This window comes from Lichenostomus cassidix, chromosome 4 (genome assembly GCF_008360975.1).
Source record: "Lichenostomus cassidix isolate B80296 chromosome 4, HeHo_3.0, whole genome shotgun sequence".
NCBI classification, from domain to species: domain Eukaryota; kingdom Metazoa; phylum Chordata; class Aves; order Passeriformes; family Meliphagidae; genus Lichenostomus; species Lichenostomus cassidix.
Genome location: NC_139484.1, coordinates 58,297,074 through 58,319,731, shown reverse-complemented (window position 1 = coordinate 58,319,731; position 22,658 = coordinate 58,297,074). Strand labels below are relative to the sequence as shown.

At 42.1% G+C, this 22,658-nt stretch overlaps 1 protein-coding gene across 6 annotated transcripts in view; it reads right to left on the bottom strand.

Annotated features, from left to right (window-relative positions):
- Positions 1–22,658, bottom strand: part of ZNF638 (zinc finger protein 638) — a 42,637-nt gene that overhangs the window by 9,093 nt on the left and 10,886 nt on the right. For all 6 annotated transcript variants that reach the window (XM_085059383.1, XM_085059384.1, XM_085059385.1 and 3 more), the window contains exons 2-18: positions 20,169–21,783; positions 14,584–14,645; positions 13,831–13,869; positions 12,152–12,453; positions 11,125–11,465; positions 9,789–9,935; positions 9,073–9,204; positions 7,656–7,714; positions 7,461–7,507; positions 7,019–7,090; positions 5,616–5,771; positions 5,180–5,232; positions 4,457–4,588; positions 3,905–4,033; positions 2,577–2,618; positions 1,750–1,890; positions 271–396 (exon numbers count right to left, since the gene is read on the bottom strand). In XM_085059383.1, the coding sequence (XP_084915509.1) occupies positions 271–396; positions 1,750–1,890; positions 2,577–2,618; positions 3,905–4,033; positions 4,457–4,588; positions 5,180–5,232; positions 5,616–5,771; positions 7,019–7,090; positions 7,461–7,507; positions 7,656–7,714; positions 9,073–9,204; positions 9,789–9,935; positions 11,125–11,465; positions 12,152–12,453; positions 13,831–13,869; positions 14,584–14,645; positions 20,169–21,783 (3,595 nt within the window). The remainder of the gene's footprint in view (positions 1–270; positions 397–1,749; positions 1,891–2,576; positions 2,619–3,904; positions 4,034–4,456; positions 4,589–5,179; positions 5,233–5,615; positions 5,772–7,018; positions 7,091–7,460; positions 7,508–7,655; positions 7,715–9,072; positions 9,205–9,788; positions 9,936–11,124; positions 11,466–12,151; positions 12,454–13,830; positions 13,870–14,583; positions 14,646–20,168; positions 21,784–22,658) is intronic.

Genomic DNA, 22,658 nt, shown 5'->3' with positions numbered 1-22,658 from the left:
GGATAGGGTTGGAATTCCTAAAATTGGGGAATTCCTGCAATCCCTGCCTGTGGAATTATTGGGATTTAAGCTCCTTTCCCACCCAAACCATTCCCTGCTCCATGATTTTATCCCAAAAAACACCAACAAATCCCAAGGGAAATCCCAAGGGAAATCCCAAGGGAAATCCCAAGGGAAATCCCAAGGGAAATCCCAATCCCACAGCTCTTTCCAGGAAGGCTTTTCCATCCCAGAAAAAAACCCCAGCTGGCAGAAAATCAGGAATTTTACCTCTGAAATGTCCCCCTGGGGGGACAGGGAGCAGGTGAGGGTGTGATCCCCGATGGAATAAGGATATTGCTGCAGGAAGCTGTGCATGGAGCGAGCAGATTTGGGGCTGTCCAGCTGCAGGATGGCCTGGAGGGAAGAAATTTGGGGTGAATTCCTGGGATTTTGGAATTTCTGGGAAATTCAGGGAATTTCTTAAGCTGTTGGAAAGGCTCATTTCTCTCCCTTCGCTTTTCAGGTGTAAAAAGGGTTAAAAGTCATATTAAAAGGTTCTGATTTATGCTCCAAAGATGGAAAAATTTTCTTTTTTTGGGATTTCCAGAAGATTTTCCTCTTTTTTCTGGGATTTCAGAAAGATTTTTCCTCAGTTTTTTTGGATTTTGAAAAGATTCTCCTCAGTTTTTTTGGATTTTGAAAAGATTCTCCTCAGTTTTTTTGGATTTCATAAAGATTTTCCTCATTTTTTTGGGAATTCAAGAAGGTTCTCTTTGGGTTTTTTTTAATTTTAAAAAGATTTCCCTCTTTTTTTCATGATTTCAAAAAGATCTTCCTCGGTTTTTTGGGATTTTGGAAAGATTCTCCTCATTTTTTTGGGATTTCAAAAAGGTTTTCCTTGTTTCTTTGGGATTTCAAAAAGATTGTCCTTGTTTTTTTGGGATTTCCAAAAGATTTTCCTCATTTTTTTGGGATTTCAAGGAGATTTCCCACAGTTTCTTTGGGGATTTCAAAAGGATTCCCCTCATTTTTTTGGGATTTAAAGAACATTTGGATTTTGAAATCCTGCCCTGTTTGGTGGCAAAGGCACCCAAAATAATTGGGAACAATACCAAGATAATTCCATTTAATTATTAAAATCCACATGAGGGAATTCAATTGGATTCATCCAATTAATCTGACGTGAAGGGCAAGACCAGAATTAAATTAAAAATTAAATTAAAAATAAAACATTTAAAATCTAACCCCAAAAATTAAATATTAAAAATAAAGAATTTAAAAACCAGAAAAAACAAACAACTAAAATTAAAATTATGAAAGCTAAAAAAAAGAAAAAAAGAAAAGAAATCCCTACTGAATGTCAAATTCTTTTTCCAAATAATTTCATCAATTCTGACATTTCCACTCCTTAAAAATTCCGTTTTCCCTGCAGGTTCTTTCTGTGAAAAATCCAAATTTCCCAAAAATAAAAGGTGCTTTGCATGGTAAAAACAGATTTAATTTTTGAACCAAATACTTAAAATTATTCCAAATATTTCAAATCATAACCCAATATTTCAAATTATTTTTAAATAGAAAATAAATAAAATATTTAAAATAAATATTTAAAATTAACATTATCAAAATACATCAAATCAAATATTTAAAATTCTTTTCAGACATCAAAAAATTCTATTTTTACCCCTAAAAATTTTTACGTTTACATAGAAAATTTACGAAAAAATTTACCAAAAAAATTGGAAACGAACAAAAAAAATCAAACTTCACCCTGTTTTTATTCTTCAGCACCACGTAGTGATCGACCTTCCCGAAGCGAAGTCCAACACAAACCACCTCCAGTTCCCTGTAGCCATCGTCGGGGAGATTCCCCAGGTGCACAAACTGCTGCTGGATGGATTCCGTGTTCACCTACAAAAATTTGGGGTGAAAAATCTCAATTTTAATTTTTTTTTTCATGTCCTTTATTTAGGAAAAAAAAAAAAATCCTCAGAGACTCCTCGGGAATTTTGGGACGAAATCTGGAATGAAATCTTGGAAATCTGGGATGAAATCCTGGAAATTTGGGATGAAAAAAACCCATTTTTATTTTTTTTTCCCACTCTTTATTTAGGGAGAAAAGCTTCTGAGACATTTCAGGAGAATTTTGGGATGAAGTCCTTAATTCCTGAATTTTACAATGAAATCCTGGAAATTTGGGATGAAAAAAGTAATTTTAAAGTTTTTTTTAAGCCCTTTATTCAAGGAGAAAAGCCTCAGAGATACCTCGGGATGAAATCCTTAATTCCACAATTTTGTGATGAAATTTGGAATGAAATCCCAAATTTTCAGCTCTGAGGAAATTCGATTTTATCCTTTATTTAAGGATAAATAACTGAAAAAAAGGATAAAATTGGATTGATTCCAATTAATAATTAATAATTAATAATTAAGCTATAATAATTATTCTGCAGTGCACAGAAATGCTGAGGATGAGGATTCCCAGCTCCTAATAAATATTTAATTCCAGAGAAAACTTGGATAAGGAATTAACAAGAATTTGGGAAAATAAGGATAATTTGGGATTATAAGGAGAATTTGGGATAACAATTGCTCACCTTGGGATCAGAATCTTTAATTAGAGCAGTGAAAATTGCTTCCTTTAAAGAGAAAAAAGAAAAGATTTGAGGTGTAAAATGCAGTCATTTTAATTTAAAAATTCATTAATAATTAATGGTATAATGATTGATTGATAATGATGACAATGACAAAAACAATTATTATAATAATGACAATAATGATAGTGATTATTATAAATATTTTTATAATGCTAATAATAAAATGATTATAATGATTACGATAATAAAAAATAAAATTTTAATTAATAATGAATGGCAAAATAATTGATTGATAATGACAACGACAATGATAAAAACAATGATCATAACAAGGATAATAATGATAATGGTGGTGATTATTATAATCATAATGACAATAAAGATGATGATGATAATAATGAAAATAAGAATTAAAACTTTAATTAATAATGAATGGCAAAATAATTGATCAAGAATGATGATGACAATGATAAAAACAATGAACATAATAATGATAATAACGATAATGATAGTGATTATTATAATTATAATAATAATAATAATAAATATTATTTTATTATTGATAACGATAATAAAAATAATAATTAAAACTTTAATTGATAATGGCAAAACAATTTATTGATAACGATCATATAATGATCATAATAATAATGACAATAATAATGATAATAATGATAATGATAGTGATTATTATAAATATTATTATAATGATAATAAAATAATGGTGATGATGATTATGATAATAATCAAAGTAATAATTAAAACTTTAATTAATAATGAATGGCAAAATAATTGATTGAGAATGATGATGACAATGATAAAAACAATGATCATAATAATGATAATAATGATATTGATAGTGATTATTATAATTATTACTATAATCATAATAACAAAATGATGATGACGACAATAAAATAATAATTAAAACTTTAATTGATAATTAATGGCAAAATAATTGATTGATAACGATCATGACAATGATAAAAACCATGATCATAATAACGATAATAATGATGATCAATAATGATAACGATGATAATAATTCTAATAATAAAATAATTATTATAAGGATAACAATAATAATAATGATTATAATAATAATCAATAGTAACTAATTAAAACTAATTAACGTATTCCTCAGACCAGAATCCCAAAAAATACTCAACCCTCAATGGGATCAACCCCTAATTTCAAACCCCAAGCAGCACCAAAAATCCACTTTAAATCCACAATTCAACCCCCAATCCTGCCCTGAACCAAAACCCAGAATGTTTTCCCGGAATTCCCATTTTTTCTCTGGAATTCCCATGGATTTCCCACCTCACCTCATCCCTCACAGAGCTGTGCTGAGGCAGCAGGCTGATGCAGAGTTGATTTCCATCCAGGAACATGGGGAAGCAGCTGTAGAACTTCACCATGGAGTCTGCAGCTTTCCTGTTGATCTCCACGTAAGCCTGGGGGGAAAATATCCAAAAATCCTAAAAAAATTGGGATTTATCCAAGGAATCTACACTGATTTTCCAAAATATCTTTTGGATTTATTACAGATATTTTTGATGCTTTTCCAAGTGGGAAATCCCAAAAATCCCAAAGAAAATCCCAAAGAAAATCCCAAAGAAAATTGGGATTTATCCAAGGGATCCCCACTGATTTTCTCTACATCTCTTTTATATTTATTACAGAAATCCCAGGAAATCCCACCCAAAAATCCTAAAGAAAATGGAGATTTATTCAAGGAATCTCCAAAAATCCCAAAGAAAATCGGGATTTATCCAAAGAATCTCCACTTATTTTTCCTGCATCTCATTTATATTTATTACAAATACTTTTCATGCTTTTCCAAGTGGGAAATCCCAAAGAAAATCCCAGGGAAATACCTTTTTGTGGGAAGAGAGGATCAGCACATCCTTCAGGCCTCCGAAGGGTTTGGCCAGGTTGGAAATTTCCTCCACGGAATATCCTTTGTCGGGAAGGTTGGAGATGAGCACCACACACATCTCCTCCAGCTCCTGCAAGGGAAATTAGGGAATTTTTAATGGATTTTTCACTGTTCCAATTTTCCAAGGGAAATTTGGGATGAGATTGCAGGATTCTGGGATCCTGGAAGGTTCCAAACCCACAGGAAAGGTGGGATTAGATGGGATTTAAGGGACTTTCAAATCCCAAAAAAATTGAGTTTGTTCTTCCCAGAAATAAGCAGGCAAAGGATTGAAATTCCCACAATTCCTACAATTCCCAAAATTCCCTGCATTTTGGGACTGTGGAAGTTTCCCTGCCCATGGGATTAGATGGGATTTCAGATCCTTTCCATCCCAAACAATTTGAGTTTGTTCTTCCCAGAAACAAACAGGCAAAGGATTGAAATTGCCACAATTCCTACAATTCCTACAATTTCCACAATTCCTACAATTCCCACTGACTTTCCCTGCATTTTGGGATTTTGGAAGTTTCCCTGCCCATGGGATTAGATGGAATTTCAGGTCCTTTCCATCCCAAAAAATTTGAGTTTGTTCTTCCCAGAAACAAACAGGCAAAGGATTGAAATTCCTACAATTCCCACAATTCCTACAATTCCTAAAAATCCTACAAATCCCACTGACCTTCCCAGCTGGATCTGCAGATTCCTCCTCACTCGCCGTGCTGGTTGGAGGATCTGGAAAAATGGGAGAGGGAAGAGTTCAGTCCTTGAGAATTCCTTCAAAACCTCAGGGATTTAAGGAATTCCTGCATTTGGGTTTATCCCTTGGGGAAAATATAAAATTGATATTCAGTATTTTGGGGTTTTCAGCCACTGAGATTGTAGGGAATTATAGCAGATTCTATTCCCTGGAATTCCCATGGCATTCCCAATTCCTGGCCTCTCATTAATCCAAGAGTTTTAATCCAATTTTCCGATTTCTCTCCTTTAATTCAAATTTTATCCACATTTTCCCTGATCCATAAATCCAAGGTTGGATTTCTCATCCCCACAGCTGGGAAAAGGTCTGGAAAATTCCCAAATTTCCCTGGAAAATCCCAAAATGTCCTTGGAATGACCTGTTCCAGGGGCAGCAGGGGGCTGTGGCTCCAGGGGGTTCCCAGGCTCAGTGGTTCCATCCTGATCCGTGGGATTTTTGGGATCTGATAACTCAGATTCCCCAATTTCCATCCCAGCTTCTGCTGCAGGTTGAGGATCTCCATCTGCAGGTGTTGCTGGTGGGAAAAGTGTTGCAATTAATTAGTTGGTTAATGAATCCATTTGGAAAACGATGATAATAAATTGTTAATAATAAAAATAATAATAAATGAATCCATTCAGAAAAGCAGGATGAGCCAAAGGATTTCCTGTTTTACTATTTAAAAATAATTATAATCATTCTCATTATGAAAATAATTAGTATTAAATTTAGTAATTATTAATTCTTAATTATTTTTAAAATAGTATCTTACATTATTATTTTAACAATACATAAAAATATACAGATACATTATAGATATCTATGTATGTTAAATATATATTTTATATACCAATATAAAATATATAAAAATATATTATATATTAATACATATTTTATATATATTTATATTTATATAATTTATTGGTTAATTAGTTGGTTAATCCATTTGGAAAACGATAATAATAAATTGTTAATAATAAAAATAAGAATAAATTAATCCATTCAGAAAAGCAGGATGAGCCAAAGGATTTCCTGTTTTATTATTTATTAATAATTATAATTATTTGTATTATTAAAATTAGTATTAATTATTAATTATTGATTATTTTAAAAATATTATTGTATTATTTTATAGTATTTTATTGTTTTAATTGTTTATATTGTTTTAATTGTTTTAATAATAGATAAAACATATACCAGTATTACATACACATTATGTATATATTTAAATATTACATATATAAATAATATAAAAACATAAATATTAAGTATATACTACGTATATATACAAACATTATATATATCAAATATATATCTTATATATATATGTAAAAATACATTGTATATAAATATATATTTATTATATATTTTTATACATTATTTTACTATATATAAAATACATATTTATCTATATTAAACATATAAAATATATTTTACGACTTTTTGTATATTACTATATTACAGTAATTACTAAAATAATTCTAATTATTGATTATTACTTATAAATTTTATACTCATTTATAAAAATTTATATGTTATTTATATATTTACATTTATTTAAAAACAGACAGGAAGTATTCCTAAAGCAAAAATTTTGGGAAAGAAATGAACACCTGGAAATGGGAAAAGTGTTTTCCCAATTTCCCTCCTTTCCTGTTTTTTCTTGGCTATTTTATTTTTATTCCCAAAAAAAGGCAGTTTGCAATGCAATGGGCAAAGCTGTGAAAAGTGAGAAAATGCTGATTTTCCAAAGGAAAAATCAAAGTTTTTCCCTCTCCTCACCTGAGCTGGTTGAGGTTTTCTTGACTTTTTTCTCTCCTGGCGTTGTTGGTTTCTTGATTTTGTCTTTTTTTCCTGCAAAAAATTCCCCCCACAAAACAAGGATCAGAAATTCCTGATGATTTGGTTTTTCCAAAGAATAGAAAAATAAATCAAGAAAAAAATAAAGCAAAAAAATACAGAGAAACAAAATCAAAAAGCAGCTCCATCTGCAGGAATTCAATGGACATGACCCAAAAAAAAAATCATCCTAAAATTAAAATTATTTCCCAAAATTACGGTGAGGAATTAATTTTAAAAATCAAAAATAATTTAAAAAATAATAATTAAAAAACCCCTTTAAACCCCATAAATTTCCATAAAAGAGCAATAAATAAATAAATAAAACCAATTAATTAATTAATTAAGCCAATTAATTAATGAATGAAGCAAGCCAAGGCCTCACCTGTTATGGGTTTGGGTGTCTTGGTGCTGCTGGTGGTTGGAGATTTTCTGTTGGGAGGATAAAAAAAAAAAATCCACAAAAATCAGTTTTAAAGAGGATTATTAAATATGAAATCCAATGAAATCCAAAAGGTTTGAGCTCATTTGGTTCCCAATTATTGTAATTAACACTAATTAATTGAAAGGCAGCTCTTACTTGGTGCTTGGTGTGGATTTTTTGGGGTTCAGAACTCGTTTTTTCACAGTTTTTTTGACCTGGGAGGAAAGAAATTTACTTTATTTATACATACACATTAAATATGAATGGGATTAATAGTTTTAATGAATCAATACTAATTAGATATGAAATATAAATATAAAATTCATTTATATATAAATTGTGTCTTTCACTGTAATTAAAATTTTATTTAAATTTAAATAAAACTTTTTAGTTTTTAAAAAATTTTAAAATTTTTTAAAATTTTAAATTTTAAAACTTTTAAATTTTTAAAGTTTGAAATTTAAAACACTTAGATTTTATTTATAAATGGACATGAAAAGAAATATAAATAGGATTATTATTAATTCTAGTAAATAAGAATTAAGTGTAGACAAAAATATCTAGAATTAGTTGAATAATTACTAATAAGTATCATTAATTATGAATATTACAATACAGATCATAATGTTAAAATAGTAATTAATAAATATTAGCAATAATTAATATCAACAATATTTATTTTTACCAAAAAACCCAAGAAAAATATGGAAATGTTCTTCCTCATTCCAGGTTATTTTTCCCTCCCAAAAAAAGAGAAATCTGGAATGATGGAAATATAATTCCACATTTATTTATCCCCAAAAAATGGGAAAATTTGGGATGATTTTTTACCCCAAAAAAAAGGGTGAAATCTGGAATGAGAAAATGCACTTCCATATTTATTTTCACCAAAAAAAAGGGAAAATCCAGGATGAAAAGCTTCCATTTTTACAAAAAAAAAAAAACAGGAAAAGCAGGAATGAAGAAATGCACTTACATATTTATTTTTACCCCCAAAAAATAGGGGAAAATCCAGAATGAGAAACACTTCCATATTTATTTATCCCCAAAAAATGGGAAAATCTGGGATGATTTTTACCCACAAAAAATGGTGAAATCTGGAATAGGGAAATGAACTTCATTTTTATTTTTACCCAAAAAAAGGTAGATCTTGAATGAGAAAATGCACTTCCATTTTATAAAAAATTGGGGAAATCTGGAATGAGGAAGCACAATATCCGTATTTATTTTCACCCATGAAAGGGGGAAATCCAGGATGAAAAGCTTCCATTTTTTCCAAAAAATAGGAAAAATCCAGATGAGGAAGCACAATATCCTTATTTATTTTTACCAAAAAACCCAAGAAAATAATGGAAATGCTCTTCCTCATTCCAGGTTATTTTTCCCCAAAAAAACCAGGGAAAATCCAGAATGAGAAAACACATTCCAACACTTCTTTCCCCCAAAAAAGGGCAAAAACCCAGCACGAAGAAGCCCATTTCCACCCTCATTTTCAGCAGTTCTGGATGCAAATCCCAAATCCCAGCTGCTGGCTGATTTTTCCCGGGATTCCCAGCAGAATTCCAGGTCCCACCTGGCCGGGAGCTGCTCGGGGTTTCTCAGCCACGCTGATCCGGATGCGTTTGCCGTTGAGCAGCACTGGGGATGTTTCCCCGAATTTGACAGCAGCGATCACTGCTTCCTTGTAGTTCATCTCCAGGTAGGCCTGGAAAAGAGGGGATTTTGGGAATTAGGGGGTTGGAGGTGGAGAAGAGGGGGTTAAATGTGGGTGGGATTGTGTGGGGAGAAAGGGGAAGGGGAAAGGGAAGGGGAAGGGAAGGGGAAAACGGAGAAAGAAAACAGAGGGAAAACAGAGAGGGAAGGGGAAGGGAAAGAAGAAAAAGGAAAAAATGATGAAAAAGAGGGAAGAAAAAGGGGGGAGGGAAAAGGGAGGGGAAGGGGGGAAAAGGAGGGGAATAAAAGGGGAAAAAAAGGGAAAAAAGAAATATGGGGAAAAAGGAAAGAAATGCAAAATGGAAAAAAGGGGGAAAAAAGGAAAAAGGGAAAAAGGGGGGAAAAGGGGGAAAAAAGGGTAAAGTGGGAAAAGTGGGAAAATGAAAAAAAGGGAAAAAGGGGAAAAAAAAATCTATCCATATATAAAATCTATCCACATATAAAATTGGATATTAGAATTTAGAGTTGGAATTGATACAAATTTCCCATTTCCAGCTATTCCAAGCTGGGATCCCTGGGCAGCTTTGTTGTCCTTAGGTTCCCAATTCCCCACTCTTCCTGCTCCCCAGAGCTCACCTCGTTCCTGGAGCGCAGCACGATGAGGTCGCTGACTTTGCCAAAGGGTTGGACGATTTTTTTGATGTCCTGATCGGAAAATCCATCATCTGGTAAATCTGAGATCTGCAGGACAGTCCCACAGCTCAGCAGGTCCTCCCTCAGCAGCTGGAAAAAAAGAGAGTAATTCCCAATTCAAGGACAGAGCCACAATCCTGGTTTTTTTACTCTTCTGCCTCAATCTTCACCCCTGGAGTTGTCCAAGGAAAGGTTGCATGGGGTTTGGAGTAACCTGGGATAGTGGGAAGTGGTGGAATAAATAATCTTTAAAGAGAAAGGAGTAATTCCCAACTCAATGACAATTCCTAACTCAAGGATAGAGCCACAATCCTGGTTATTTTTCATCTTCTGCCTCGATTTCCATCCCTGGAAGCATCCAAGGAAAGGTTGCATGGGGTTTGGAGTAACCTGGGATAGTGGGAAGTGGTGGAATAATCTTTAAAGGGAAAGAAATAATTCCTAACTCAAGAACAATTCCTAACTCAAGGATAGAGTCACAATCTTGTTTTTTTTATCTTCTGCCTCGATTTTCATCCCTGGAATTGTCCAAGGAAAAGTTGGATGGGGTTTAGAGCAAACTGGGATAGTAGGAGGTGGTGGAATAAATAATCTTTAAAGAGAAAGGAATAATTCCCAATTTGAGGACAGAGCCACAATCCTGTTTTTTTTAACCTTCTGCCTCGATTTTCATCCCTGGAATTGTCCAAGGAAAAGTTGAATGAGGTTTGGAGCAAACTGGGATAGTGGGAGATGGTGGAATAAATGAGTTTTAAGGTCTTTCCCAACCCCAATTCCATAATGGAATTATTCCTCACCTGCAGCCTGGCAGGGAATTCCTGCATGGAAAAAAGAAGGGAAATCCCAACCCAATCCTTAAAACCCAAGCAAAACTCCCCAGAACTCACCCTGTTGTAGGAAGCAGGATGAGCTTTGCTTGGATTTTTTTTCCAAGGAAAGGTTGGATGGGGTTTGGAGCAAACTGGGAGGTGGTGGAATAAATAATCTTTAAAGGGAAAGGAATAATTCCCAATTCAAGGACAGAGTCACAATCCTGGTTATTTTTTACTCTTCTGCCTCGATTTTCATCCCTGGAAGTATCCAAGGAAAGGTTGGATGGGGTTTGGAGTGAACTGGGATGGTGTGAGGTGGTGGAATAAATGAGTTTTAAGGTCTCTCCCAATTCCTTAATTCCATGATCCCAACCTCACCTGCATCCTGGCAGGAATTCCTGCATGGAAAAAAGAAGGGAAATCCCAACCCAATCCTTAAAACCCAAGCAAAACTCCCCAAAACTCACCCTGTTGTAGGAAGCAGGATGAGCTTTGCTGCTCCCTGCGGATTTCTCCTCCTCCTCCCCTTCCAGCTCTTTGCTCTGGGGCAAACCATCTCCTTCTGAGGAGGAACTCGGCCCTGGCACTGCAGATCCATCTTTTCTGGATGTTTTTGGAGCACTACTGCTCTTCAGGGGCTTCTTGACATTCCCAGGTGTCCTGCTGAGAGTTCCTCCGTGGGAGGATGGGGATTTTCCTGAGGATAGGGATTCCTGCACTGCTGCCTGCAGGGATTTGTGTTTCTTGAATTCAGCCAGGAATCCTGGCCCTAGTGTTTTCATCACGGCTTCCAGTGCTGCCTTCCTGTCTGAGAGGGGGAAAAAATACACACAGGGAATGCTTGGATTTTTCATGAATGAAATCCGTGGATTTTTGCCCTTTTTTTTCCTGCGGTTTTGGCTTTGCCACCCACTCCTGAGCCTCCCGGAACTCGGAGAACCTTTCTGATATCTGTAAACCTCAGCGTGCCCAGTGTGGCACTCCAGTGATGTAAAAAATCCCAAGGGCTGGAACGCCAAGAAAAGCAAAATTTTGTCTCATTTTCTACGGCAGGGAACGGAAAAAAAAGGGAATTTTCTGAGATTCTGCTCCTCTCTCACGCTGATGCCCAGCAGTACTTACTATCTCGGAGCCTTCTGCTAAATTCTGCCTTCCTTGGCTTGCTCTGTGCTGGCTTTTAATTATTCCTTAATTAATTTCCTGGCTGCTGGCTGGCTGTGGAGAATCCATCGTTTGGTTACCGATTGCTCCTCCCCCTCCTCCTCCTCCTTCTCCATCTTTATTTTATCCTCAACAAATCTCTCGGGGAATCTGCCTGTTTCCCTTTCGCCAACTTCCCACCTGGATTTCTATCCCACGGGAGGCTCAGAAACCTCTTAAAACTCCTGGAAAGCACAAAAACAACGCAATCCTGGGTGACACCCGAGCAGGGGGGGAAAAAAAAATTTAGGGAATGCTGAGTGGATTCCCAAAAATTCCGATTCGGGAAGTCACCTTCTGAACGGCTGGATCTCCGCGATGAACGGTCGGTGCTGGATGATCTCCGAGGTCTTGGGCTGGGTCTCAGGGGATTCCTGGAGCGCTGTGGGGATCTGGATCTGTGCCTGGGGCTGAGCCGTCGGATGTGCCGCGGGCTGCGGCTCCTGGGCCGCCGGAACCTGCCGGGGCTGCGCGATCGGGAGCGGTAGCGGCGCAGGGCGTAGCCGGAGCTCGCCGGGCGGGAACGGCGCCGGCTGGGGCTGGAGGAGCTGGAGCGGTGCTTGGGGGTTCGGTTCTCCTTCCTGTCGCCGGCATTCCTGGGGGGGGAAAATAGGGAGTTTGGGAATGATGGAGAATGGGGGTTGGGGGAGAAGTTGGAGGTTGTTTCGGGGTGTGAAGGGGATGTTTTAGGGGACAAGGATGGAGGGACAGGATACAGGGAGTGGCTTCAGGGTGGAAAAGTGGAGATTTAGATGCGATTTGGGAAGGAACTCCTGGCTGGGATGGAATTCCCAGAGAAGCTATGATCCCTGGAAGTGTCCAAGGCCAGGCTGGATGGACTTAGATCCACCTGAGCACCTTCAAGATCTCTCCCATCCCAAACCATCCCATAATTCCATCAATCTCCTCCTCACAGAAGTGCATTCCTGAGGGGGAAAAACAGGGAGTTTGGGAATGATGGATTTTGGGGGGAGAATGGGGAATGGTGGAGGAGGGAAGGGGTGGAATGGCAATGGTGGAGGAGGGAAGGGGTGGGGGAGAAGTTGGAGGTTGTTTTGGGGTGCAAAGGGGATGTTTTAGGGGACAAGGATGGAGGGACAGGATACAGGGAGTGGCTTAGATGGGATTTGGGAAGGAATTCCTGGCTGGGATGGAACTCCCAGAGAAGCTGTGGTGCCCCTGGATTCCTGAAGTGTCCAAGGACAGCTTGGATGGACTTAGATCTACCTGATCACCTTGAAGATCTCTCCCATCCCAAACCATCCCATAATTCCATCAATCTCCTCCTCACAATAGTTTTATTTGTTTTATTTCTCTCTTTAAAGCTTTATTTTCCGTTGTTTACAACCCAAAGAAGCCTCAGCTGCAAGTTCCCCAGAGGAACCCAGCCACACATGCAGCTTTGTGATTCAGCTTCCCAGGAAATCTGTGCAAGTCATTAATGGAAAAATCCCAGGAAAACTCAACAATTCCAGCCCTGTTTGTGCACAGGTCAAGACATGGACAAATATTGAACCAGTGAAACAATCCAGTCCTGGTGGGAATAATAATTAATGCATTGGGGGGTGTTCAAAAAAATAATTAATCAGAGATGGTAAGGGGGAAAATTTAAAGGATAGAGATGGGAATTTATAGATTCCAGGGATTTTCCAGTTTGTGGTGATGTCATTCCCCAAAGGATTTTTGGGAGCTGGGAAATAGAAGCTTCCCTGGTCAAACCCTATAAACCAGGAAGGACTCACTGGATAAAAATTTGTGGGACAAGATGGAATTTAAGGTCCCTCTGACCCCAAACCAGCCTGGGATTTGATGAAACTTGGGGACAAAAGCTCCCAAAAAATCCCCATATAATTTCATAATGAACTGGGACCTTGTTGAGAGAGGCTGGAGGGAGCAAATCAGGGAAAATGATTGCTTAAAATAATTAATTAGTGGGTAATTAATGAAAGAAAGGCAAAAGCATGAAGCAGTACCTGTTGGAGGAGTGAGCCTCAGGGTTCCACTCGGGGTATCTGTCAATGACAAGGGACAAATATCAGTGGAAAAGCCAAATTTCCCACCAAATGGAATTTTTCTGCACTCCAAAAGCACCAAACGTTGATGAATTTTGATCCTGATGGGCTAAAGCCAATTTAATTTGTGCCTGGGTACAAAAAACCCTGTGAGGGAAACCTGCCCTGGGTGTGTCAGGGGAATCACTCTGGACACTAAAAATGGGAATTGCTTGGGAAGCTGTGGCTGCCCCACCCCTGGAAGTGTCCAGGGCCAGGCTGGATGGGGTTTGGAGCAACCTGGGATTGTGGGAGATGTCCCTGGGTAGGAATGGATGGGATTTAAGGTCCCTCCCAACCCAAACCGTTCCAGGATTCTGGGAGAGCTGGGAATGTTTCCCTGGAGAAGGGAAGGAGCCAGGGAGAGCTCAGAGCCCCTGGCAGGGCCTAAAGGGGCTCCAGGAGAGCTGCAGAGGGACTGGGGACAAGGCATGGAGGGACAGGAGACAGGGAATGGCTTCCCAGTGGGAAAGGGGAGCTTGGGCTGGGATGTTGGGAATGAGGGATTGCTGGCTGGGAGGGTGGGGAGGGGCTGGGCTGGAATTCTCCCCCTGGATCCCTGGTAGTGTCCAAGGCCAGGCTGGATGTTCCTTGGATCCACCTGGGATAGTGGGAGGATTACCATCCCTCCCAAGCATTCCAGGATTCCCAAAGCATCCCCAGCAGATCCCTTACTGTTGGCGCAGCTTGCGGCAGCTCTCCAGGTGGGCAGGGTTGTTCTGGTGCACGATCCAATCCTGGGGAGGAAAAAAAGGACACCAGGAGAGGTTGGGAAAAGGTGGAAAACATCAGGATTGCCCCAAATTGTAGTGAGGTGTTGCTGGTTTTCACTTTCCATCCCGTTTTTTACCTCAGAAAGGTCAAATTCCCACGTGGAATTATGCAGATTAAAACGGTGATTATCACAGGAACAGGGAGCTGGACAAAAGGCAGCGTGTTCAACTCATTAAATCAATTAATCACGTCAATTAATTAACGAGCCCAGCCCCACACTGGGGGTGTTGTCACCACGTGTATCCTGACAGGCTGCTCCAAAAAAACGGTGAATCCAAGGAAATCAAAGCAGGATTTGTTGTCACATTGATGAGCAATTCCAGCCGAGGGAATCACAAAACCCCAAATCATGGCAGCTCCGAGTCAAACCTCATTCCCACCCCGGAATTTCCATGCCTGGAGCTCCAGGAACATTCAGCCCCAATCATGTCACCACTAAAGGTCATTCCAAAGCTTCAGGATATTTTTCCCACTCATTTATTTTATATTTATTAGATATTTCTATGATCTGGAGGGGTTAAATAGAAACTGAGCCAGATGTGTAGTGCAAGCCCTCAAGCTTAAAAAATGTGATTTAATTCTCCATAAAAATGCTTAAACTTGGGTTTAACTGGGAATACAGACAGGAATCCTCCCCAGTGCAGGGAGCTGGGAAAAAAGGAGTCAAGCTTGCTATATGGAGAAGGAATATTCCTCAGAAATGCTATGTAACATCACCAATCATAATTATTAAACATCCTGGGGAAAAAAAACAAACCAACTTCCAGCTGCTCTTACAATATAAAATACAATCAAATAGAAAACAATTAATAGAAAATAATTAATATAAAATAATGCACCTGGCAGGTCAGGCTGATTAAATCATTCCAGTGAGGGTAAAGCAACAATTTCACCATTCCAGGCTGGTTTTCCCTAATTCCAGGCCATCTCTAAGCAATCCCATTCCTAAGGATCCTGGTTTATTTTTTTGTACCTAGGCTTCAATTCAGCCAGGACAAATCCAAGCTGTTCCTCAAGGGAAACCTGGTGGGAATGAAGGGGAATTTGGCTCCCAAAATTCTGCTTCCGTGGTGCCAGGGAGGGATTTTGGCTCCCAAGTCCAAACTGATGATCCAATGCTTTTGGGAACCTCGTTCTCCTCGCCAGGTCTTCGGCAGCCAAAGCCCTGTGGATTTATGGATATTCCTACTCTTTGCCTCATTCCTGGCCCTTCTCCCTCTTCAGGAATATTCCACAGGATCATCATGGAAAGGTTTGGATTGGAAGGGAACCTAAAGATGATCCCATTCCCACCCCAAGGGACACTTCCCACTATCCCAGGTTGCTCCAATTCCCATCCAGCCCGGCCTTGGACATTCCAAGGATGATTCCCCTAAAAGCTCAAGATCCCTTCCCATCACATCCAGGTGAGAGGAAAAACTTCCATCCAGACTCCTCCAACATTCCCACATTCCCTAATTCCATCCCAACCTCCTCTGACTCACGGATCACCACCAGGAAGCTCCGGAAGCAGAAGGTGATGGAGTGAAGTGTCTTCAGTTCCAAGCTTACTCCAACAAAGGAATTCCCAGTGCAATTTTCCATGGAAGAACAGCAAATCACCAGGATTTCATAGATTTGAGGTCCAAAACAATGTCACCCCCCCAGTTTAAATGGATTTAGGAAACAAAACTTGTTAAAAACGAGGATAAATCCAATCGCTCGTGCTGGGAATGCTGCAAGTCCACTTTGTTCCAGACGTGGTGTGATTGAGGAGGGAGGAATCACATTTTGTTATCCCAATAAATCCACTCCATCCCAAAAGGGAGGTCTTTGGAGAAGAAGGAATCACACAAATCACACTTTGCTATGCCAATAAATCCACTCCATCCCAAATGGGAGGTGTTTGGAGGAAGAGGAATGACACAAATCACACTTTGCTATTCCAATGGAACACGATTTCGAGTGGAAAACAAAGCTGCTCCGTGGAATATCCATAAAATGCTTGGATAGATTGAAGATTTGGCAAATTAGAATTGAAAGGAAACAGCAGAAAAGGTCAGAGCTCACCTGACTCAGGGCAGAATTGGGCATTTTGCCCTAAAAAAAGGTTTACAAAAGATTTTTTTGGAACACCTGGCCCAAGCAGCCACCTCAGCACTGCTTTCTGACTCAAATTCCAGTCTGAACACCCAAAAAGTCACCTTGGGGTGGCTGCACCTCCTCTTACACCCCTGGGGATCCCACAGGAACCTTTCCAGAATTTCTGAGGCTGGAAAATCCCTCGAGATCAGAGTCCAACTGCTCCCCCAGCCCTGCCAAAGCCACCTCCGACCAAGTCCCTTCCCACCTGAGATAAAAACGAGGACAAATCTGTCAAATTCTGATGCTGCCCCCTAACCGCACTTTTCACAGACATCTCCACTGACCCCAAAATCGACCATATTTTGGCCAGGCCTGTTTCGAAGTTTAAAGTTCACTATTTTCCATAAATAACTCTGATAATAAACCTGGATGCAGGTGGGAGATACCAAAACTCGTGACTTCTGAGCCAAAAAAAATCTTAAAATATATCAAAAGTTTGTGAAAGTGACATTCAGGATGGTTTTTTTGGGTACAAAAGAACTAGAAAATCCATTTTCTAGCTGTGTGACACCCCAAATCTGCATTTTGCTGTGCTTCAGATACCCCAAGGCCACATTCAGGTTGGATTTCATCAGGGCTCATTAATTCAGGGAGTTAATTAAGAGCCAATGGGATGCTCCAGGCAGGAAAAGGAGGGTTTTTCAATCCAGGGAAAGTCCAGCTCCTGGTGTTTTGGCAGAGCCAAGCTGGGGGGATGATGTTTGGATCATGTTCTGATGAACCTCTGGGTTTCACATTCCAAGGGCAGGAACTCCTCGGAATTCTGGAATTCTCTTCCCATGGGCAATGCAGAGTGGTTGGATCCGAAATGAGTCATTCCAAGAGTGGATTAAAAGGATCTATGGAAAAAGGCAGCTCAGCACCAACAACCTGAACAGGCTGGATTGGGAATCCATTGTTGTGGCATTGCTGGAATTTTGTTTTCAGGGTCTTCAAGTGTTTATCTTCAGGGATAAAGAGGTTTTCCCCCTTGGGCATCTTCATCTGATGCTGGTTCCTGTTATTATGGAATCATGGAATGGATTGGGAAGGACCTGACATCCCAACAATTCCATCCCTGCCATGGGCAGGGATAATTCCCACTATCCCAGGTGGATCCAGGCTGCCCTTGGACCCTGCAGGGATCCAGGGGCACCACAGCTGCTCTGGCAATTCCAGCCCAGCCCCTCCCCACCCTCCCAGCCAGCAATCCCTCATTCCCAACATCCCAGCCCAAGCTCCCCTTTCCCACTGGGAAGCCATTCCCTGTCTCCTGTCCCTCCATGCCTTGTCCCCAGTCCCTCTGCAGCTCTCCTGGAGCCCCTTTAGGCCCTGCCAGGGGCTCTGAGCTCTCCCTGGCTCCTTCCCTTCTCCAGGCAACATTCCCAGCTCTCCCAGTCTGGCTCCAGCCCTGCAGCAGCTCCAGGGCCTCCTCTGGACTCTCTCCAGCAGCTCCACGTCCTGCTGAAGTTGGGATCAAGATGCTGTGGCAGCTCTGCAGATGAGGTCTCACCTGAGCAGGGCAAAGGAACTTCTTATCTACCAACACCTCAAGTTTCTCCCACGGCTGCTCCAATCATTCTCCTCCCATCTTGGATTAGATGGGATTTTCCTGCTCCAGGTGCTGCTGCCCTCAGCTTCACTGAGCCTCACGAGGTTGGCACAGTGCCACCTCTCCAGGCTCCCCTGGGGATGCCATCCCTTCTCTCCAGGTGTGATCCCACTGCCGAGCTCGGTGTCACCTTCACCTCACCAAGGCTGTCACCAACGGAGATGCTGAACACCACTGATCCAAATCCTGATCCCAACGGGGTCACCAGTCCCACCTGGACACAGAGCTGCTGACCACAGCTGAGTGTGACCATCCAGTGCTTTCCTCCTCCAGCAGCTGCTCCATCCAGGAAATCCATCCCTCCAGGCCAGAAGCAGCGATGCCACGTGGAACAGTATCACATGTTTGATGTCCTTGTCACCACTCACCAGGAATCACCAATCTGGTGACTCTTCCAAGCCCTCCAGGAGCACCAGGGACACCTGAGGTCCTGTCCAGCTCTCCTAGGAATGTCCAGGTCATCTCTAACCACCCAGTTGAGGCAAAGACAACTGGATTTGCAGAACAGCAGAGCTGGGATTAAGAGGAATTCTTCATTCTCTGGAATTCATGGATACACCAGATGGACGTTGCTTCAACAAACCTTTATTTTTGGGATAAAAAAACCCAAACTCCTCTGGTTCTTCTGCACCAGGGCTGGTCCTGTGAGGTCTCCCATGTCCTTTGAGCAGGTGACACAAACACTTCCCAAAGGGTTTTCAGTAACACCATTCCCTTCGTTCTCCCAAGCCCCCTTAAACGAGCAAAGAATTCCCATCTAAATTAATTCCACTTTCCCAAACTGCTTTTCCCCTTTATGAACACAGCCCCACATTTGTTGTCCTGTTCAATTTTACCCATTTTTATTTAAAATCATCCTTCCCATTTCCAAGCTGCCCATTTCCCTGGCCCTCAGTGCTTCCTGGGGGAAAGGGTTTGGGAATTGCCTAGCACAGCCATCCCCATTTTCAATCAGTTTTTAAATTCACAGCAGAAACAGAGCCTAAAATCTCAAGCATCTTGCCAAATTACAGAAATGTCTCCCCCACAGCCTCTCCACACTTTGCTCAAACATTGTTTGCAATTTAAACACAATAAATAATTATTAATGAATTATTCAATTTATGTCACGTTCCCCCTTATTTCTCACGTATCAAACCTTGGGCTTTCCAGGAAAACCCAAGGCTTTCCAAATGTTTTTTATCTCCTAATATCCACCATTTTTTCCCCTTTATTTTTCTCCTGCAAGGCTGAAACTGTGATTTCCTTCAGAGCTGGGATGAATGGACACATTTTGCCCTCCGAGCCAGCCTCTGGAATATTCAGTGCTGTCACACAGACCATATTTGGAAGATGAAATTTTGGGTTCTAAATGGGCTCTTTTGTTTCCAGGCAGAGTTTGGAGGAGGGGGAGGGGGAACGAACACATGGACATCTCACCCACCCCAAGCCATGATTTTAGTCCCCCACACCACACAACAACATTTGTATTTCACTCCATCGCTCAAGGTTTTGTTTCGTTGTTTGAAAACCGCTGCAAAGTCAGAAATCACTTTTTAATATTAAAAGAAGAAATTAAAAAAGCGTCAGGCAACTCTGAAATGCAACTGGGAGCAGAACACGTTGTTACAGTCATTTCTAGCACCATTCCCAACACATCAACACTCAAACTGGCGACCAGCATCCCAATCCACAGAATTCCCAGGAAAACAATCTGCCCTTCAAAGGGGCGCCGGGAAAAAGGTGCCGAGTACACACACTTAGGGAATAATCTGGGTTTAAAGCCACTCACCTTCATATGAGTGCATTCAACGTTACACAGAGAACACAAATGTGGGAATATTCGCGGCGACGTGGCATAGTAGTCGTTCATCATGGACGGGGTGGGCAGGCGTTTGCTCTTCTGCGAATCTGGGAACACGGGCAGCCAGGACGCCTTCACCACCCCGAACGGGGATTTGATGGGCTCCTCGGCCTTGAACGGTTTGTGTCCCGCCGAGCTCCCGCCGGACGCACTGGAGCCGGTGCCGGTTTCGCGCTGCTTGCGCTCGTGCTGGCTGATGGCGGCCAGAAGCCCGGCCGAGAAGGGCGGCGACGTCAGTGGTGGCGGCAACACGTGCTGGGACACGGGCGGCTGGACCAGCGGCGGCATCACCGGCGGCAGCAGTGGCTGCGGCATGGGTGCGGGCAGCAGTGCCGGCAGCATGGGCGGCAGCACCGGCGGCAGGGGTGGCTGGCCCACCGGCTTCACCACCGGCAGCGCGGCGGGCGAGGCGCCGCACAGCCCCGGCACCTTGGCCGGCGGCTCGGCCGGGAAAAACGACGGGGCGGGTGAGGAGTCGCTGGGGAAGGCCGACAGCTTGATGAGGTCTTCTGCCGGGAATACGCCGGGGTTGCACGGCACGCTGGGCGGCGGGACGGCCACTGGCACGCTCTGCTCCCGCTGGAATTCTTCCCGGTTCTCCGCGCTCGATGGCTCGGGGTTGTAGACGCGCGCTTCCAGTGGCTCCTCAGGGAGTGCGTCGGGGCCGTAGGCGCAGATCTCCAGCGGGTCCTCGGTGTAGCCGTACTTGCTGGCATGGCCGTAGTCAATCACTTTGCCCTTGACAGCGGCGCCACCACTCTCGCCCCCCGGCTCGTCCCCACGGCTCGGAGCGTGCAGGCTGGGCAGGGTGTGGCCCAGCTTCCGGATGCGGATCTCGCGCAGGATCCGCGGCATGTTCTCAGGCGTCAGCTGGTCGTCGGGGTAGCGGCTCAGCTCCTCCAGGTCTTCGTTGGACAGCCCGAAGCTCGCTAAAATGCTGGAGGCGCTTTCAGGCGTGTAGCGGTTCTGCGGGTTGGCATTCTGCTCCAAGACCGGTGCCGGGCCGGGCGGCTTCAGCCCGCTCGTCCCGGCAGGGCAGGGCCCACTGTCCCAGCGATTGGCACGAGGGTCTCCCTTCTGCTCCTGGTGCAGGTTGCTCTTCTCCTTGACCTTCCTGGGATCGGCCCTGTGCAGCGTGACGCGGACGTTGATCCTCTGGGAACCCGTCCACTGCAGCGTGTCCTGCCCCGAGAACCGCTGCGGAGCTCCCTGGGGTGTCGCGGGCGAGGGTTTCCTCGGTGGCCCCGCCGCGCCTCCGGCCCCGAAGGCTCCCGGGGGTTTGCTGCCCGACGGGTTGGGTCCTCTGGGCCTCGGGGGCAAGGTTCCTCTGGGGCTAAACATTGCGTCTTTCAGCAATGCCTGGCGGAAGCCAGCATGGGGAGGTGCCGGCCCGCCGCTGGCAGCCGAGGGCGAGTGCCGGAGAGCCAAGTGGGTCTTAATTTGGGCAAGCTGAAAAGGAGGAGGGCCCGACACAAGGGGGCTGGCAAGGCCAAGGTTCAGGGAATTCACAAGTGGTGCGAAACTTTCCAAGAACAACACAAAGCTGCAAGTTAAAAGACAAGGATTAGATGGGTCATCTTTGTCATCAGTGCACTGCGGCTTCTATGATGGTGAGAAAAACAAGCCGAGGCACGAAGCCGGGCTTTTTGCAACAGTTTAAAGGAATCAAAATTCACACATAAAACATTTCCCTTCACTGAATAAATCTTAAATATAGAGAACAAGTGATTTAAATCAGCAAGCTTAACCCAACAAGTTCAATGTCACAGGGAACAAAACCAGCGGTGACACTCGCAACAACATTGGTTAAACCTGGCATTTCACTTCTTTGCAACAACAGAGTTCGGGTTTAATTACAATTAATTTTAGGAGCAGTAAGGCAAAGCATGAAACCCCCCCGTGCGAAGGCTGACGAGGGATGAGCTGGAATTGAAAGCATCTACGTGGAGAACTCCAACCAATTCCAACTCGGTGGAGCTGAGCCGAGGCTGGAGCCGTTTCCAGGAGGACACTCCCATGACGGCTCTCATGGGTGAAGAGCAAACCCTGCAAGAATTCACAGGGTGGGACGAGGCTGGAATTCTGTGGATAGAAAATATCCAAGCTCCCAGATGTTAAGAGCTTAAATCAAAAGGGCTTGAAACAGAGAGAGAGGTGTAAAATAGTACAGGAATAAAAAAAATCTACACACATCAAAAAGCACCATGGCCAAGGGAAGTGGGGCTTAGTTTGGGTGACACCACTGAGAATTAGGTCCTGTAAGGTGGGAAAAGAAAGTACAAATCCAGGGAGAGTAAAATGAAACACCACAGTGTTGTGGAGAGAGAATCACAGAGCGGGTGGTATTGGGTTGGAAGGGTCCTTGAAGCCCATATCGTTCCACCCCCTGCCATTCCCACACCTCCCGTTATCCCAGGT